General features: G+C 43.1%; 1 protein-coding gene across 1 annotated transcript; it reads left to right on the top strand.

Annotated features, from left to right (window-relative positions):
• The first annotated feature begins 3,898 nt into the window (after positions 1 to 3,898).
• LOC133458478 (vitellogenin-1-like) lies at positions 3,899 to 12,905 on the top strand. Its single transcript, XM_061738377.1, has 34 exons — positions 3,899 to 3,938; positions 4,675 to 4,695; positions 4,837 to 4,988; positions 5,075 to 5,326; positions 5,410 to 5,571; positions 5,659 to 5,807; positions 5,896 to 6,046; positions 6,136 to 6,293; positions 6,388 to 6,553; positions 6,635 to 6,760; positions 6,853 to 7,071; positions 7,160 to 7,377; positions 7,468 to 7,565; positions 7,652 to 7,776; positions 7,864 to 7,965; positions 8,044 to 8,163; positions 8,258 to 8,447; positions 8,745 to 8,838; positions 8,950 to 9,135; positions 9,252 to 9,354; positions 9,436 to 9,649; positions 9,732 to 10,072; positions 10,161 to 10,196; positions 10,309 to 10,377; positions 10,462 to 10,665; positions 10,760 to 10,902; positions 10,989 to 11,118; positions 11,199 to 11,322; positions 11,422 to 11,602; positions 11,696 to 11,778; positions 11,946 to 12,040; positions 12,201 to 12,366; positions 12,549 to 12,710; positions 12,802 to 12,905. Exons 1-34 carry the CDS (start codon positions 3,899 to 3,901, stop codon positions 12,903 to 12,905), a joined length of 4,884 nt encoding a protein of 1,627 aa, XP_061594361.1.
• The last annotated feature ends 3,025 nt before the right edge of the window (positions 12,906 to 15,930 follow it).

Genomic DNA, 15,930 nt, shown 5'->3' with positions numbered 1-15,930 from the left:
ATATATATATATATATATATATATATATATATATATATTGTAATGTTCCCGGAAACATCAGCAGAGGGAAAAGGTCAGGTATTTCCAACATCCAGGTTTATTAGACAGCTTCAGCCAGACACAAGTCAGAAAGCACTCATCCTCAAGACCCCAACAGTCCGAACTGAACAGTTAACCCAAAAACTACTGAGTCAACCTGTGTCTCCTAGCAACATAACAGCTCCCGGAAGTCCCGCCTTCAGTCACTCTTAAAAGGGCCGTGTAGCGGGTCGCTACAATAATGATAAACAACGTCTACGGTTTAAAACATTGTGGCTGCACAAAGATGGCTGTGGTATTTAAAGATGGCGGGACTGTAACCACTGTAACACGTGCAATTAGAACGGATGGTGATCCCGGTGTTTAAACCGTGATCAACTGGCGAAACGGCGCTTTAAAACATGAATGACTAGCAGACAGTGATGACTACAAATTAATGACAACAGTCATGAGGATAACAATGATGATGATGTATGCAGTAATCTCAGTTTGGCACACAGATTTAGCTCTGAAACGCTCTTAAGTTACTGATAACCAGGGATCATGACTTCACACACAGTTCTGAACGCTCTTAAATCCTACTGATCACTGCTCACGGGCTCACGTCTCCTCTGGGATCCGGATCGGGTGCCTGCGGGTTTTGTCGACCGGTCCCCCGCCGCGCATTCCTAGGCGCGGCGGGGGACCGGTCTCTCCTTGCCGTGCTTCCCTGCTCGCCGGTCGCCGACGCGCGGCCGTCCGGGCCAGCTCACAACCGGGCGAGACGCCGGCCGTCCGTCCCGATCCCTGCGCGGTCAGCAGACAGGGGCTCGGAGCGGGGAGGGGGCCTTCAGTCGGAGCGTTCAGTCGCAGCTGTGTCCCAATCTGATTGCCGGGAGCGCGTGGGCGTCGTGAGCTCGGATGTGTAAAACTTAAACAGAACAGAGTTTAGTGAGAGGTCGGAGCCTCCCGGAGACCGCGGCTCCGTGGACCACAGGTCCAACGGAGCGGCCCGATCCGACGCGGGCCTTACACCTCCCCCCAGCCGGGAGGAGAAAAGGAGATGGGATCTTGGCCCGGAGCCAAAAGATCCAGCTCGGATGAGATGAAGTGGAGAAGAGAGGAAAAAGGGAGAGAGGGACGCAGCGCCGCGGATCTCTCCTCTTACCCCCCCAAAGGTCGTGGTCCCTTTGGCCCGGAGCCAAAAAGTGGACATGCTGACCACCGGTTGATGAAGGAAGAAGAGACAGGAAAAGGAGCAGCGCAGCGTTTTGATCCTACGCACGCTGCGGTGACGTCATCAGTGCCTTGTTGCGATTGGATGCGCGCCGCTTGTAGGCGCCGCCCCCTCCATGCAAGGCATGCTGGGGGTTGTAGTTCATGGCAAGGTGGCCATTTTAGGAGGCACATTACAGCCGATTTTCGGCTGAGCAGTCTCAAAGTTGAATATACACATTCACAAAATGTCCATACATTTATAAGTTCAGAGTTCACATGGGCATATGGGCGACGCCCAACATCCCCCCTTTTAGATTCGATGAAGGACTGCAGGGTCCGCGTCGGAGCTAAAACAAAACGGTCCGAGTCCATGTGATCATGAAATCCGATTGAGGGCGTGAGGTGGCCTGGTTACCTCCACTAGGCGAGCAATGCACAAAAATATGAAAAGAGAAACATATTCAAAGCAATAACATCATTAATTTACCTAACACAGTGATGTCACTCTTAAAGTGCGGTAGATGAAAGATAAAAGGAGAGGTTAGTTAGGTTTCAGTATGTACACTGTATCTAAAAACAAAAGCTAACAATTTAACCACTCTTCGATTAATTGCTAGGCGACAAAAACACACAAATTAACTTATGTCGGCTGTGGAAGCCTGGAGTGTGTGTAGGCGTGAATTTTTCTTTAACGCCCCAAGGTATCCTACCCCCCTTCCAGGTGTGGAGCGGACTTCCACTTCTGGGTCAGAAAAATTGCGAGGGGGCCGCTGCATAAAAGGTAATGCAGCTGTTCAGTGTTCTTTGGCTAAAAAGGTCAAACGTGGGACCCCCCCGGTGCTCTGAGGTGCGGAGCTTTCTGCCATTAATAAACCACACCACAGCTCACGATCCAGACACCAGCGCTTCGCTTGGGATTCTGGCAAGAGATTACACTTATTAACGAAGTCAGCTCACGTTATCACCCAGATTAGAAGAAATTAAACCGATAACAAACCCTGAGAGACTGGGGTATTGGTTATAACCTTAGAAGCAAGAACCAACTGAAAGGAATTGATAAAGTGAATTAAAAAGGAGGAATCTTTAAATAACAACTTTTAAATTAAAGATTCAACTTAATAAAACACGGTAGAGATTAATCTGAGAAGATTAATAACTCACATGGGGTAATCAACAAAAGTTCAATTAATAGAATTAAAGAACTTGAAGTCAATCATTACCTTCAGTTAAGTATGGTTGCAAAAGGGAATTAATCAAAGATTAATAAAATAGTGATCCACCAATAAAAGTTCAGATTAATAAAATCAGGAACTTACAGCGAGCCAACCATTAGTTTCCGTGAAACCTGGTTGCAAAAGGGAATTACTCAAACAGATCAACAAAAATTGAGTGATAGAAAAAGTTCAGGTTAATCAAATTAACAGAACTTAAAGCAAACCCAACCATTACCTTCAGTGAAGCAGTAGCATTAGCTTCAGTGAAGTAAGGTTGCAGAGGAAATCAATCACAAGATTAATAATCGTGTGATGAAAAATAAAAGTTCAAATTAATAAAATTAAAGAACTTAACAAAGCAACCACCATTAGTGAAGCGAGGTCAACACCGACACCGGCCAGCGCCCAGGCCCCCCCCGCCCGCCCTGGATGTGGACTGTGGGGACATCTGGGATCTGTCCCTTGAGGGGGGGGCCAGCGCCTCGGACCCGGGTACTCCTGCAGCCGGCGCCTCGGACCCGGGTACTCCTGCAGCTGGCGCCTCGGACCCGGGTACCCCCGCAGCCGGCGCCTCGGACCCGGGTACCCCTGCAGCCATGTCAAGTTCCAGAGCCACGTCAAGTTCCCGAGCCACGTCAAGTCCCCGAGCCACGTCAAGTCCCCGAGCCACGTCAAGTCCCCGAGCCACGTCAAGTCCCCGAGCCCACAACAAACAAGCCCACACCAGCCCGCCGCCTCTCACCCTGGACAACTCCAGAGTAGTGGAGGGTTCAGCCCCTTCCAAGGAGCTGGGTTCCAGAGCCCGAGTTATGTGTGGATACCGACTATCTGTAGTCGGTATCTCGCAAGCTCCAGCACAAGCTCTGGCTCCACCCCCCCCCCCCCATATATATATTATTAATCTTTGAAGGGGAATTTTGTAATGTTTGACATGGAAGACTTGAACAAAAGTAAAACAAAAAGTTAATCGAGTCATTTAACCAATAGTGTAGCATTCATATGTGAACAACAAACCACAGATTCCATATTCTAAAAGGAGGTTTTATATCTTTTAACTCCAGCCTGTAATGAATAGCATTCATAACTTTTCATCCTTTTCATGTAGTAGAAAAATAAAAAATTGGAACAGCATTTCATGGAAAATCTAGTGTAAAGCATTTGTTAGCTCAAGCAGCAATCATAATAAAAAGTATATGCACAGCAAACATTTTGAAACAAAGTGATCAAATTAACCCTGGCATATTTGAATAGAACAAGGTCAGGTGGCCCTAACTTGCTGAAATGAGCACAAGCTCACATCACTCTAAAAAGTTAATAAGTTATCTATGTACTTTCATATGCAACAGCAGGGATCATTACATCACAAGCATCCTTTTTTCTTTTTTTCAGCACAGATTTTGCCTTTAAAAGGCTGCCCGTCACCTCAGAATGTGACAGCCCCATCAGCCATGAAAGCGGTTGTGCTTGCCCTGACTCTGGCCTTCGTGGGTAAGAATCATTCTGCATTGGTGAAAGACTGCCACTTTTAAAGATACGCTTTTGAGCATTATTTGAAAAACTTCCTTTGTGGTTTGCTTTAGTTTTTTAAATTTAAACCTTTTAGATTTTAGATGCTTCTCTTTACAGCAGAAGAACTTTCAGGAGTCTTGTCATGTCATATCGTGCTTTAATACACCATGCTTTTCTGTAGCCTTAATGTAATATAACTTTACTATCCAAAAAGAAAAAAAATGTCTCCAAGGGTTTGAGCAATATACTAAAGAGGTATTTTTTATTTTTTTATTTAGGACTGAAAGAACAGTTTTACTAACAGTTTTAGCCAGTAACATAGAACTATGTTGTTCATTTTAAGCATGTGTATTTCTGACATAGATTAAATTAACCATGAAATGAATTATAACACAATGTTGTAGCGAATGTAATATGAAGGTTTGGGAGTTTGGAAAATTTTGAAAAAATAGCTGAATAACTGGAGACAAGAGAGAAGGCCCCTTTCAAACTATCCACTATCCACTATCAGAATGCCAATAGCTGTAAACTGTTCATGTGTAAGACAAATACTGAACCTGTATTTGAAAAAGTAATTATCCTACTGTATGGTTGATAGATATACATTTAAAATATATGTATTGTATTTTTTTCCCCACATTATAAATAATGCGATGCGTAATAACACATTCCATTTGCATAGTGGATTATTAACTTTATTTTATTTCCGTTTCAGCCGGACAAAGTCCAAATTTTGGTAAGTTCAGTACTTTATATTACCTATATTACTTTTTTTCTTATTAGCAATGATACTAGTAAATTCTTCTAATAAAGCTTTCTCATAACTGTTTTGGGGCTGAGGTAGAACACTTTTCACCAACTAAAACTGTGCTTACAGCTCCTGAGTTTGCTGTTGGTAAAACCTACGTGTACAAGTATGAGACATTGCTCCTGGGGGGTCTCCCTGATGAAGGTCTGGCGAGGGCTGGACTCAACATCTCCAGCAAAGTTCTCATCAGAGCAGTGTCTGAAAATACTTACCTGATGAAGGTAAAGATCAATATCACGAGCAAGCAATGTGCATTTTAACTTCGAAATGCAGACTGCCTCTTATAAATCTAATTTCTAAATTATAGTTTGCGGAACCTGAGCTCTATGAGTACAGTGGTGTTTGGCCAAAGGATCCTCTAACTCCATCAAGCAAGCTAAAGGCAGCCCTGGCACCTCAGCTCACAATTCCCATCAAGTTTCAATACACCAATGGTATTGTGGGACAGATTGAGGCCCCGGAAGGAGTCTCAACTTTGGTGCTGAACATCTACAGAGGCATCCTGAACATCCTTCAGCTCAACATCAAGAAGACACACAATGTCTACGATCTGCAGGAGGTTTGTCCAAGATCCCTGGGTAGATTATTATAAGTCCACTGTGAGAAGTCCATTCTCCACTAAACAGGTGCTTTGTTGCACAGGCCGGAACTCAGGGTGTGTGCAAGACCCTCTACTCCATCAATGAAGATCTAAAGGCTGAACGTATCCTCCTGACCAAGACCAGGGACTTGAACCACTGCCAGGAAGAGGTCATTAAAAACATCGGGTTGGCATACACTGAGACATGCGACAAATGCCAGAAGGTAAGATCAAACTGATTTTGTACCACACATACATGTATGATAGCAAAATATTGTACAAATAAGCATATGTTTTACTCATATTCACAGGAATCCAAAAACCTTAGAGGTACAACATCATTCAGTTACACCTTGAAACCATCTCCAAGCGGCACCATGATCATGAAGGCAGCTGTCAGTGAGCTGATCCAATTCTTACCTCTCTCTGAGGTCCATGGAGCTGTTCAAATGGAAACCAAGTATGTCAAAATATACTGAGAACGTAAAAGTGGTAATTTATTGGTGTACCTGGGTTGAAGATTGATTGTTTTTCACTTTACTTCAAAGGCAGAGACTGGTGTTCCTTGAGATTGCAAAAGACCCTATTCCATCCATCTCAGCTCAGTATACTCCCCGTGGATCTATCAAGTACGAGTTCTCCACCAAACTTCTTCAGACACCCCTTCAGCTTATCAAGATCAGTAACTTACAGGCCCAGGTATTGTTTCAGGATACTTAAAAAGATGTGATGTAAAGAATCAAAACATGTGAATCCTAATCACATGTAATGGTTTCTTGTGTTTTTAGGTTGTCGAGATTCTGAATCACCTGGTTTCAAACAATGTTGAGAAGGTCCATGAGGAAGCCCCTATGAAGTTTTTGGAATTGATTCAGCTCTTACGTACAGCTCGCTATGAAGACCTGGAAATGTTCTGGGGCCAGTACAAAAAGATATCTACCCACAGGTGGCTTTTGAGTGACTGAAAATTCATATATGTTTTTAAAAATGTGTGACTATAAATACTCTAGGTGTACTTAATTTATCCTTGCTTTTTTCAGACACTGGTTTTTGGATGCAATCCCTGCCACTGGAACTCCTGCTGTTCTTAGGTTCATCAAGGAGAAATTCGTGGCTGATGACTTGAGTCTTGTTGAGGCATCTCAGGCTTTGGTTGCAGCTGTTCACATGGTGTCAGCAAACCTTGAAACCATCAAGCTGGTAGAGGTTAGTAGATTCTAGAGCAAGTAACTTTGTTTATATCATCAACAGATATGTGAAACGTTTCTGACATTTGCACTGTTCTAGACCCTGTCACTGGAACCCAAAATATTGGAAAACCCAATTCTGCGTGAGATTGTCCTCCTCGGCTATGGTACAATGATTTCCAAATACTGCGCTGAAACACCTGCCTGTCCTGTTGAACTTGTAAAGGTGAGTTTACCTGATTTATATCATCACTTCAAACATTGAGGAAAAATTTAGAGTAGGAAATTTTGATCTCATAAACCCATTTCCTCCCACAGCCCATCCAGGACCGTCTTTCCGAGGCTGTTTCTAAGAGAGAGATAGAGAACATCATCTTGTTTGTTAAGATTTTGGCAAATGCTGGACATCCTTCAAGTCTCAAGTCAATCACGAAGATCATACCCATACATGGCACTACTGCTGTAACTCTGCCACTAAGAGTCCATGTTGAAGCCATCCTGGCCCTCAGGAACATTGCAAAGAAAGAGCCCAGAAGGGTGAGTTCTGAATACTGGAGAGTATTTCAGAGAACTTCAAGTCCATACACTGAGGTCCATACTGAGTTTGTTTTCCCCTCTGAAACAGGTTCAGGAATTGGCTCTTCAGCTCTACATGGACAAGGCTCTTCACCCAGAACTTCGCATGCTTTCATGCATTGTCCTGTTTGAGACAAGCCCTAGTATGGGATTGGTGACAACTGTTGCCAACATTGTTAAGACAGAGAAGAATTTGCAAGTGGCCAGCTTCACTTACTCTCACATGAAGTCCCTGAGCAGGAGCCCCTCCATCATCCATCCTTCACTGTGAGTATACTGTCAGATCCCTGTTAATCATCAAGCCGATTTGCTCGTAAGGATTCATGTTTATGAATCTATTTCATGTTTCCTCTATAGTGCTGCAGCTTGCAGTGTGGCCATGAAAGTCTTGGGTCCAAAGTTGGACAGACTGAGCATGCGTTTCAGCAGAGCAGTCCATGTCGACCTCTATGACAGTAAGACCTAAGTGAAATACAATCATGTTGGGTTTTTTACTGTTTTACGGCATCAACTAATTGTACTTCTACAAACTCTAAATTAGGTTCCTTGATGCTTGGTGCGGCTGCCACTGCTTTCTACATCAATGATGCTGCCACCCTTCTTCCACGATCTGTTGTTGCTAAGACCAGAGCCTTCCTTGCTGGAGCTGCAGCTGATGTTCTGGAGGTGAAGGAAAATTAAAACTTGACCAGCTGTTGAATAACTAAATTGGAAGTTGTTGTTTTAACATTGTGTGTGTGATGATTTTTTAAGATTGGAGTGAGAACTGACGGCCTCCAAGAGGCTCTTCTGAAAAACCCATCAATCACTGACACAACTGACAGGATCACCAAGATGAAGCGTATCCTTAAGGCTGTAAGCACCAGTAAAAACCACAAATTAAAAGTATTACCCAATCTCAAACAATGAAACATCATATTTCTCTCTCTACAGCTGTCTCAGTGGAGGTCTCTGCCCACCGACAAACCCCTGGCTTCCTTGTATGTCAAGTTGTTTGGACAAGAAATTGCCTTTGCAAACATCGACAAAACCTTGATTCAAGAAGCTATTACGGTATGTAATATGTACATAAACTTGTTAACCTCAAGTCAGACAAAAGTCTTGCAAAGCACAACGATAGAAGATACGATACATTTGTCTCCTACAGTATGCCAGTGGACCTTCTATTAAGAAATACGGAAGACAGGCTCTTGAGACTCTGCTGCTGTCCGGTGTCAGCTTGAGCTATGCCAAGCCTGTGCTGGCTGCTGAGGTGCGACGCATCTTGCCTACGGCTGCTGGTCTTCCATTGGAGCTCAGTCTGTACTCTACTGCTGTAGCTGCAGCTGTTGTCAAGAGTAAGGAAAAAAAGTGTTTTGTTTTTTTTCAGCTAATTAGGAGAACTGGAAATACCATCATAATATATACTGGTGTAGATTCTCTGCTAACTCTCAAAGGTTTGAATCAAAGCAGCTGGACGTACTTTTCTTTGTTGTAGAAGAACAAAGAAAAGTAAGTCCTACATAGAATATCATGAAACATAATATATTTTATCAATACTAAATAAGTTATTTTTCAACAAAAATAATAATATGAAAAAGGATGCAAAAAGAAAAAGAAAGGTTGATTGCTAATGAGTTCATTTGTTTGCTTAGTCAAACCCACCACACAACCACCCCTGTCAGAAGGTTTCCCCATCGTGAGCCTTCTGGAGACTGACATTCAGCTTGAGACTGAAGTCGAACCAAGGTAGGTTCAGTGTCTTATTGTTTGGCACAAAATGAGCAGAAGCCATTTAATGTGACAATATCAAAAACACTCTACTCATACTTATTTACAACATACTCATTTTTCTCCTAGTGTTGCAATGAATACCTTTGCTGTGATGGGAATTAACACCCCCATTATCCAGGCAACCATGGTATCAAGAGTTAAGCTCAACTCTATTGTTCCATCCAAAATTGCTGCAAGACTTGACATCAAGGAGGGTGACTTTAAGATCGAAGTTCTTCCAGTTTCTGTGCCTGAAAACATTACATCCCTGAAGTAAGGCTTACATGTTTAATTCACCCTGGACTTACGAAAAGAAATCCAATTGTTCAATCAAAAGATTCAAAATGACCTCTAGCCTCATATTTAAAACTTACATTCCTTCCCAACAGTGTTGAGACCTTTGCTGTGGTGAGAAATATCGAGGATCTTGCTTCTGAAAAAATCACTCCCATCATTCCTCTCAAAGTCTTGTCATCTGTCTCATCTATTACAGTGAGAGTGGTTAAATTAAAAAAGATTTTGATAGCTAACACAGTATCTTCAATTATCATTGATATCTATTTCCTCTTATAGTCAATATCTGAAGAGGCCATTTCCATGGAAGTAGAAGATGCCAAGCTTACGGAACACAAAATCCGTCTCCTTTCAAAGAGATATTGTGCTCAGTATGTTGGTATTGGACTCAAGGCCTGTATCAAAGTTGCCACCAAAAATGCTGGATCTATCCGGGACATTGCCCTGTACAAACTGGCAGGAAGTCACCATGCTTCTTTATCCATCACACCAAGTAAGTGCTGAAAATACAAATGTTGTGCATTTTAAAAAGGGACAAGTATGGTTATAATGCTATAATGTTCTGATAATTTCAGTTGAAGGTGAAGCCGTTGAGAAACTTCAGATGGAGGTCAGGGTTGGAGTAAAGGCTGCAGAGAAGCTCATTAGACAGATCAACCTGAGTGAAGAGATCATTGAGGAAACACCAGTCTTGATGAAGCTCAACAAAATCCTGGCTTCCAGCCGCAGGTCCTCCTTATCTGGCTCAAGCAGCTCTTCCTCCTCCATCGCTTCCAGCTCCTCATCTCGCTCCAGCAGCAGCGGCAGCATAAACAGCTCTTCCAGACGTTCTTCCAAATCCAGCTCTGCATCAACCCTTACATCACTCTTCAGTGCTGGCTCAAGTTCCTCTAGCTCCAGCAATCGTCGTTCAAGGGTAAAATATAAAAAATGATTTTGTAAGTCTGCAAAAAAAAATTATAAGTGTAGAGTGCCTGGGAAATAATGATATTTGTTCTTAACAGCAGATAAGTCACAGGTTTGAGAAGGATCACAAGAAGGTAAGTTTGTATTGTACTTCAAAATATAAGTTTATATTGTAATGTTTGAAAGTGTAGTTTCATTCACATACTTTGCCTGGCATTTTTTAACGTTGATATATCTTTCTTGTAGGCTGTCAACTCTGCAATGTATTCCAAGAGCAAGAGTAGTGACTCAAGCTTTGAGGCCATTTACAGACAGGTGAAATTTGGATATCAGAAATCCTTATCCAGTCTTCTTTTCCCTGGTGGTTTGTGAGCACTCACACGAAGGTTTTCCCCACAGAAAAAATTCCTCGGTAATGAGGCTGCCACCGTTGTCGCCATCTTCCAAGCTGTTAGAGCTGATAAGAAGCTGCAGGGATACCAACTCTCTGCCTACCTTGACAAACCAAGTGCCAGACTTCAGATCGTTTTCGCTCCTCTGTCTACTGAGTACAACTGGAAGATCTGTGTTGATGGAGTTGTGCTAAGCAAACACAAAGTCACAGTAAGACACTGTATTGTTTTGTTTTTTTTATGAAAATAAGAGGACTACCTCTAAAGCAAAATGGCTTATTCTTGTACCTGCTGTTTCTTTGTAGGCTAAGATCTCCTGGGGAGCAAACTGCAAGGAATACAGCACCATGATTTCTGGAGAAACTGGTCTTGTTGAATCAAGCCCTGCAGCTCGCCTCAGAATGTCCTGGGAAAGACTGCCCTCTTCCCTTAGACGCTATGGAGAAATGTAAGAAATTTCATATTTGCTGTCGTAAGCCCAAAGCCTTTCCATGCAAAGCTTGCAAAATACTTGACACAAAAATTCTTCAACAGGGTGTATAAGTACGTTCCTGCTAAAATGCTGGCTGACTTGATCAAGGGAAAGAACAGCACCAGACAACTCTCATTCACTGTGATTGCAGCGTCTGAAAAGGCACTTAACTTCACTGCAAGATTACCAGTGGTATGCAAAGTCATGTTTTTCTACCTAAGGTTCTACTTATGTTACTGCTTTTTAATAAACAAGATTTATTCCCTCGACAGCGTACAGTCTACAACATGACTTTGAGTCTTCCCGTCACTCTGCCTCTGAAAGAGATCAAAACTTTCACCCCCTTTGATGAAGTCATTGACAAGGCCCACTACGTTTTTGCCAAGGCTGTCGCAAGTAATGGCTGATGCTGCATAAATCATAACACAATTGTAGACACTGTTTTTAATGTTTTTTTATGCAACCCAAGGTTAAAAGTACTTTCGTTTCTTCCAGCTCAATGTAGATCAGTCGAGGACACATTGATTACATTCAACAACAGGTCATACACGAGGGACATGCCCCAGTCTTGCTACCAGGTTTTAGCGCAGGATTGCACCGAAGAGCTGAAGTTCATGGTTCTGCTGATGAAGGACTCCACTGGACAAAGCCATATCAATGTCAAAATTGCTAACATGTGAGTAATCAGAAACATTGAGATGAAAGAGAATGTTAGATTTCCTTGGCACGCTGATCAAACTGATGAAGGTTTTATCTTCTATTCTTGTAGCGATATTGATCTCTTCTCCAAGATTGAAGTGGCTGTGAAGGTCAATGGAAGGGAAACCACACTCCCATACGACCATCCAACAGGTGTCTTTACACAGTCTTTGTCCTATCAAAGTTTTTTACATTAACAAAAGATCATTTTAAACGTAATGTTGCAAAATTAAAGCTACACGTTCTCCAGTTTTATAGTTCATCCTGAATTCCTGAATTAAACTACTTGTAAAAACTGATGATAAGAACTTGTTTTGCAGACGGCATTCTGATCAGAAGAACTGAAGAAGGCATTTCTGTCTTTGCACCTAGCCACGGACTTCAAGAGGTTTATGTTGACAAGAAGTCATACACGGTAAAAACAATATTATACATGATGAACCTTTCTGCACAAATTATCAGAAAAAAGCGTGATTTTGGAGAAACCAAAACACCAGCGAAGCAAAGGAGTTTTCACAGTTGCCAGATATGTCTGATGTTTCTACCACTTAATGTGTCATCATTTTGCAATGTAGATTAAAGTTGTGGACTGGATGAAAGGCAAGACCTGTGGACTCTGTGGAAAGGCTGATGGGGAGATCAGAGAGGAGTATCGCACACCTAATGGACGGGTCAGCAAGAATGCAGTCAGCTTTGCTCATTCCTGGACTCTTTCTGCAGAGAGCTGCAGGGACAACAGTGGTACAACTCTAAGATCACTAAGCAATCATTTTTAGATTAAAACTACGACATTTTATCTTAATTTCCAAACTTCTACTCCACTTTTATCTAATATTTATGTTGCAGCACATGAAAGGTTTTTAAACATGTCATCGGCTCACTGCATCCATCAGAAATCCATTTATCTGTACTATTTCTTACAGAGTGCCGTCTGAAGCTTGAATCTGTGCAGCTTGAGAAGCAGGTGAACATTGAAGGGGAGAACTCCAGATGTTTCTCTGTTGAGCCTGTGCTGCGCTGTCTGCCTGGCTGCTTCCCAGTCAAGACCAGCCCTGTCACTGTTGGCTTCAACTGTATGCCCTCTGGTGAGTTTTAAGAAGAAATAAAACCAATCAGTAGGAAACAACATTTTCAAAACAAACTGTCTCTAATTGCTTTGCTTCCTTGCTTCTGCAGATTCTGCTCCTGAGCGCACGAGCAGCATCTTTGACAGCAGCGTGGATCTGAGGGAAACTACAGAGGCTCATCTGGCCTGTAGTTGCACTGCTCAGTGTGCTTGAGAACAACACTGTTTGTCACTGGTATCATGTGTATGTTTGTAACTGTAACTTTAAATAAAGAGCATCTCAATAGGATTTCACTGATTTGAGGTTTTTATTGTGTTTATCTTCTTGTGTTTTAAAATGAAAATGCTCAACTGCAACAAAAAGCTCACAAAGATCTGGGAAATGGACTTTATGAGAAAATCCAGCTATGAATTAATGTGTGAAACAAAGTACACCTGCAATTGTTGGAAGTTCACATACACCTGAGACAAAATGTTAAAACAGAGTACTCTACATTTTATGGCATTTAATCATGGTAAACTTTCCTCGATTTGCCTTTAAACATCCCAGCAATAATAAAGAGTTCCCACATAATTGTAAAAAGATTGATCCGTTTTGACCTCTGCATCTTCTATACCGTTCCCACAATATCAGAGATAGCTGTACTCACTTTCTCATCATGTGGTAGAACCTTAATAGTACTCGAATATTTACAAATATTAAAGTATCTAGAAGGATTCTATGGCAGGGTGTAGGGTGTATAGATGGCTGGCAGCACAGTCAACATTCTCATTCAAACTCCTTTACCGGTCTGGGAAGCAGAACGGAGATGCAGATGGTCTCTCCCGCAGACCGCATGCAAAGTTGGCGGATGACCTCAAATCTCAGAAAGAGAACGTATTCTCAAATTCACCCAAGATCACCTGTCTGATCCAGAAAATATTGATGCAGTCGATCAAGCAGTTGTGCGAGCAATCTGCAAAAGGCACTTCATCTACAGTGTTGATGATGCTGACAGTAGCGCCGATAGTGTTGCTCTAGTTGAATGCCTTGCCATCTCTGCTGATGCTGTGCCAGACAGCTATGAGCAAGAGGGTCAATTTGGAGGATTGCTAGTCATCCCATATCTATCTGAAGCAGAGCTGATAGATAAACAATGAGCAGACCAATGTACAAGGCATGTCATTTCCCAAATTGAACATGGTGACAAACCACCCCCCACCTTGCGAAATTAACTCTCTAACCTCCCACTCCTTCTAAGAGAAATAAACCGCCTTGAGCTCTTGAATAATGTCTTGTACAGACAACGTCAAGAGGGTCACAAGACAACTTACCAGCTTGTACTCCCAGCTGAGCTTTGTGACACTGTTCTGACTAGCCTGCATGATTATATGAGTCACATGGGAGTGGACCGTACAATGGATCTTGTAAGGACTAGATTCTACTGGCCAAAGATGGCTGCGGATTTGAAACGGACGGTGAGGACTTGTGGCAAGTGTGTAAGTAAGTAAGTAAGTAAGTAAGTAAACTTTATTTGTACAGCGTACGGAGGAAGGCACTGCCTGAGAGAGCTGCACCCCTCGTTAATATCAAAACCACAAGGCCCCTTGAGCTTCTCTGTATGGACTTCCTCTCTCTCGAATCTGACAAAAGTGGGATCAAAGACATCCTTGTCATCACGGATCACTTTACCAAATTCGCGGTTGCCATTCTTACACCTAATCAAAAGGCCCGCACACTGGCAAAGTGTCTGTGGGAGAACTTTATGGTGCACTACCGCATGCCAGAAAAGCTACACAGTGATCAGGGGCCTGATTTTGAATCTCGTATGATAAAAGAACTCTGTCAAGTAGCTGGCATACAAAAAGTAAGGACAACCCCATACCACCCTAGGGGCAACCCTGTTGAGCGATTTAATCGCACCTTACTAGATATGCTAGGCACTCTTCAGAACCAAGAGAAGTCTCGTTGGCGTGATTTTGTACAACCTCTGGGGCATGCGTACAATTGCACCAAGAATGATATGACAGGTTTCACCATATGAACTCATGTTTGGGCGCCAGCCTCGCCTGCCGGTTGATCTGGCATTTGGACTGCCAGTGCATCACACCCAACACACATCACACTCTGAGTATGTGCAGAACCTCAATTCATGGCTCGAGGAAAGCTACAAAATAGCCATGGATAATGCTGCAAAGACAGCACACAAGAACAAAACACGTTTTGACAGGCGTGTAACTGCATCAGACTTGAAAGCTGGAGACCGAGTGCTGGTCAGGAATGTCCGCCTATGGGGGAAGCATAAGATTTCAGATAAATGGGAGTCAGCTGTCCATGTAGTGGTGAGCCGAGCAGGTACCCTTCCTGTCTATACGGTCAAACCTGAAAACAAGGACGGTCCCCAAAGGACACTGCATAGGGACTTGCTTCTACAATGTGGATACTTATCTACGGAGGAAAGCAACAAGCCTGTTCAGCAGCCTGCAAAGCGCATACCAGCAACTCGTGCAAATCCTGCTGTAGATGCTGATCACTTTTCATCGGAGGAGGACGAGCTTGTTCCAGTCTACTGGTACAGACAACCCCCAAACACTCTTCAGTCCATGAGAGTTCACTACGGCCTGATCCACCTATGTCCAATGAACAAGATACACAGCATACTGAACCTCCAGATGTATGTTCTGTTGAGACCCCAGTAAATGCCCAGAATGTTGATTGCATTCCCGAAACTGACAAACCACCTGGTATGCCTGAAGGCACACCAGACAGTTCCCTGACACTTAACGAACGAACCAGCTGTCAGGGTGACACTGAGTACTTACCCAATGAAAGAGACATCCAAACTGAACAAGTACATGAAACAGGAAAAATTGAAAGTGACTCACCTGATATCGAATGTCCAGTAGAGGACAGCGACCTACCTGAACGTGTACGCCCTGTGGAAAGAGAACATTTGCCCAACAATGTCGACGATATCCGGAATGAGCAGCTTCCGGTGTTGTCTGACATGTCAGAGAGTGAAGAGGAAGTGGACGGGACTGGAGGTGGAAAGTTTGAGGAGAAAGAAGAGGATGAGTCGCATGGAAGGGAAACAGAGACTGAAGGGGAGATGGAGAGACGAACAGGAATAGATACCTCTGTCAGAAGATCAGAGAGGAATCGTCAACCGTCAACCGTCAATACAGAAATATCTCCGCTTTTTCTCATCATCAGTCGCTGCATCGGCAGGACTTGGAGCTCTCCAGTCTCCCGACGGCTC

Source organism: Cololabis saira, chromosome 13, assembly GCF_033807715.1.
Source record: "Cololabis saira isolate AMF1-May2022 chromosome 13, fColSai1.1, whole genome shotgun sequence".
NCBI classification, from domain to species: Eukaryota; Metazoa; Chordata; class Actinopteri; order Beloniformes; family Belonidae; genus Cololabis; species Cololabis saira.
This window is presented reverse-complemented; position numbering and strand designations above follow the sequence as displayed.

Bases quoted from the DNA above. Each gene is read 5' to 3' on its own strand.
- LOC133458478 (XM_061738377.1), top strand. From the start codon at position 3,899: ATGAAAGCGGTTGTGCTTGCCCTGACTCTGGCCTTCGTGG. The intron at 7,072-7,159 runs GTGAGTTCTGAA...CCTCTGAAACAG, and splicing joins CAAAGAAAGAGCCCAGAAGG to GTTCAGGAATTGGCTCTTCA. The intron at 7,777-7,863 runs GTGAAGGAAAAT...TGATTTTTTAAG, and splicing joins CTGCAGCTGATGTTCTGGAG to ATTGGAGTGAGAACTGACGG.